The sequence below is a fragment of the Pyrus communis genome, chromosome 6, assembly GCF_963583255.1.
Source record: "Pyrus communis chromosome 6, drPyrComm1.1, whole genome shotgun sequence".
Lineage (NCBI taxonomy): Eukaryota > Viridiplantae > Streptophyta > Magnoliopsida > Rosales > Rosaceae > Pyrus > Pyrus communis.
Genome location: NC_084808.1, coordinates 10,044,677 through 10,048,198, shown reverse-complemented (window position 1 = coordinate 10,048,198; position 3,522 = coordinate 10,044,677). Strand labels below are relative to the sequence as shown.

Below are 3,522 nucleotides of genomic sequence, written 5' to 3'. Positions count from 1 at the left end.
ATGGGTTTTAGACCTTCTACATTTATATAAGTTAATATTCAGAGACAAGATCACAAAACACATCCATGACCCCAAAAATGGTCTCAAACCAATGATGGTAATTTTAAAATGAGCAATGTTAGAGAGATTAAAATTTTTAAACAAATTTGTAAACTAAATGATGTAGTTGTTGATGATTGAATTATTACTTAAACGTAAATTATCGTGTTTATTTCTTTTTTGTAACACATAATTTAATTTGTAAATTTAATTTAAAATTTTAGTCTCCTTCGTAATACCCTTTCAAAATTAAATATATAACCAATCTTTCAAGATTTTTCTTCACCAAATCAAAAGTATTTTGAAGAATATGTGGCAATTAGTGTTAGTAATTAAATATGTTTGACATGCGACCAAAAAAGCATAGTGGGTCCTCATATACATTTGACTTTTTTCATCAATATTCTTTCTGCCTTCCATTCTTATTTCATGCAAGATATCTGTTAACTTGGTAAATTCATGAATGATAATAATTTCTTATTTCATGCAAAATATCTATTAAGTTGGTAAATTCATGAATGATAATAATGTCACAAAATTATACTACTTATTATATATTATTATTGTGATTATTATACAGTGCCTGCAAAACCCACATTAACCAATTTCCTCTGAGATTTCCAAGCAGCAGGACTGCAGCCATCAGTGAAACCCTCCCTCCTCCGGTGGTTTACCACATTCTTTGTCCATCATCGTTCTCTCTCTCTCTCTCTCTCTCTCAGCCTCTCTCTCTCTCTCTCTCTCTCTCTCTCTCTCTCTCTCTCTCTCTCTCTCTCTCTCTCTGTGTACCATTGGCTATACATTCAAATCTTGCATAATAGTAAGCAGGGTAAAAGTCCAAGAAAACCCCCTGTAAATCACTCAAAACATCAAAAAACACAATAGGGCAGGAGGCCCCATCTCTGATTCTTTCCCAAACTCCAGAAACCCCTCTTGTTTTTTAGCCCCTCCCTCTTGCTGTTCTTTCTTGTACTTATATGTTATATACCCCCTCCCTTCCTTGGCCAGCCAATTCCCCCCCATCCCAAAAGCCATCCCTTTTCAAACATTTTTTTCCTTTCTTTTCCTTCCTTTTCTTTTCACCTCTGCTTTATTCTCTCCCTCTCTCATCCACTAATTTCATACAAACAATTCCCAAACCCCATCAAATCCCCACTCTATAAATTCAGAGCACAACCCATTTGTTAGTAAAACCCAAGAACTCCAAAATCCCCCTCCCCCTCTCTCCCTCCATAAAATAACCAAAACCCATTTCTCAAACTACCCCAAAAACTCCAAAGTTCATTACTTTTCTCTACATCCAGCAAAACCTACTTGAAAAATACTCAGAATTTCCAAAATTCTATCACTTTTCTATAAATTGTGCGAAACACATTTCTCAAAATCCCACCATCCCTCCATAAATTGCGCAAAACCCACTACTCAAAATCCCAAGTATTTTCACACCAAAAATGAAGGAGTATTGGACCTCTTTGGCTTCTTTGCTAGGCGTTTTGGCCTTCTGCCAGAGCCTCCTCCAAGCAGTGTTCCCACCGGAGCTCCGCTACGCCTTCGCCAAGCTCTTCAACAAGATCTTCCACTGGTTCTCCTCCTACTACTACTTCGACATCACGGAGATCGATGGCGTCAACACCAACGAGCTCTACAACGCCGTGCAGCTCTACCTCAGCTCCACGGTCTCCATCACTGGCACCCGCCTCAGCCTCACGCGCGCCCTCAACTCCAGCGCCATCACCTTCGGCCTCTCCAACAACGACTGCATGGTGGACAACTTCAACGGCGTTACCGTCCTATGGGAGCACGTTGTCACGCAGCGGCAGAACCAGTCCTTCTCCTGGCGGCCGCTGCCGGAGGAGAAGCGAGGATTTACCCTCCGCATCAAGAAGAAGGACAAGTTACTCATCCTCAACAGCTACTTGGACTATATCATGGAAAAGGCCAATGAAATCCGGAGAAAAAACCAGGATCGGCTTCTGTACACGAATTCCCGTGGCGGATCGTTGGATTCCCGCGGACATCCTTGGGAATCCGTACCGTTCAAGCATCCGAGCACGTTCGAGACGCTGGCGATGGACCCGAAGACGAAGAGGGAGATCATGGACGATCTCATGGACTTCGCCAATGGCCAAAACTTTTACCAGAAAACAGGGAGAGCTTGGAAGAGGGGTTACCTTTTGTACGGACCTCCGGGGACCGGAAAATCGAGCATGATCGCTGCAATGGCGAACTATCTTGGTTACGATATTTATGACCTTGAACTCACGGAGGTGCACACCAACTCCGAGCTGCGGAAGTTGCTGATGAAGACTAGTTCCAAGTCGATTATTGTGATCGAAGATATTGATTGTTCGATCAATCTGACGAACAGGAAGAACAATGGCGGCGGAGGGAATGCGGGTAGGAATTACTATGAATCAGGGGAGATGAGAGGTGGTGTTGGTGGTTCTGGGGAGGAGGGTGGCGGAGGAAATTCGATTACGCTTTCGGGGTTGTTGAATTTCACTGATGGGTTGTGGTCGTGCTGTGGGAGTGAGAGAATTTTCGTGTTCACAACCAACCACATTGAGAAGCTTGATCCTGCATTGCTGAGGAGTGGGAGAATGGATATGCATATTTTCATGAGCCACTGTTCGATCCCGGCGTTGAATATTCTGCTGAGGAATTATTTGGGGTACGAGGAGGGGGATTTGGATAAGGAGATTACAAGGGAGTTTGAAGAGGTTTTGGAGAAGGCGGCGATGACTCCAGCGGATGTGAGTGAGGTGTTGATTAAGAACAGGAGGGATAAGGGCAATGCGGTGATGGAGTTGCTGGAGGCCTTGAAAGCGAGGGCGGAGAGGAGGAAGAAGAAAGAGAGTAATGGGGGTGGTGAGTTGGAAGAGGAAGAAGATGAAGAAGAAGAAGAAGAGGAAGAAGAGCAGGAGAAGAGGGCATTGGAGAGTCCTAAAGATGAAGGGTCATGTGACCTTGTTCAGGACAGCTGCAAGAAAAGTGATGAAGAGGATGATCAAAAACAAGATGATGACATTATAGAAAAATGAACATACGCTATCAGTGACGGATTCAGGATTTAAAAACGGAGTGAGAGTTGAAAAGTATTGGATATTCAAATTTTGATTTGTGGGATTTGAGGATGAGAAAATTAGAAGCTTTCTACATTATCCAATTCTAACATGTTATAAAAAGAATCTCTAGTCTTTGTAGTATTTTGAATAATGAAATCGAATCCCAATTTACTTGCAGCCAAAAGAATATTGAAACCAATATTATTTTATATGATCTTTGCATTGCAATGGCATAGATAAGTTTTTATTTGCATGTGGTTTGGTGACCGTATGATCTGATTTGCTTTCTACGTTGCTTTTGTGTGTTAAAAAAAAAAATGGTGGGAGATGTTTGGTATTACATAATATTGTTAAAGAAGTATCCATTAGCTGGCTGACCTGCTTCTGAGAGACCACCTGGGGCTGGAGTTCACATGGC

The 3,522-nt window shown here is 42.1% G+C and overlaps 1 protein-coding gene across 1 annotated transcript; it reads left to right on the top strand.

Annotated features, from left to right (window-relative positions):
• Positions 1-1,051: 1,051 nt before the first annotated feature.
• On the top strand, positions 1,052-3,275 carry LOC137738009 (AAA-ATPase At5g57480-like). The gene has a single exon (XM_068477608.1). It carries the CDS (start codon positions 1,491-1,493, stop codon positions 3,078-3,080), a length of 1,590 nt encoding a protein of 529 aa, XP_068333709.1. The 5' UTR covers positions 1,052-1,490; the 3' UTR covers positions 3,081-3,275.
• The last annotated feature ends 247 nt before the right edge of the window (positions 3,276-3,522 follow it).

Excerpts from the sequence above, each read along its gene's own strand:
- LOC137738009 (XM_068477608.1), top strand. The coding sequence starts at position 1,491 with ATGAAGGAGTATTGGACCTCTTTGGCTTCTTTGCTAGGCGTTTTGGCC.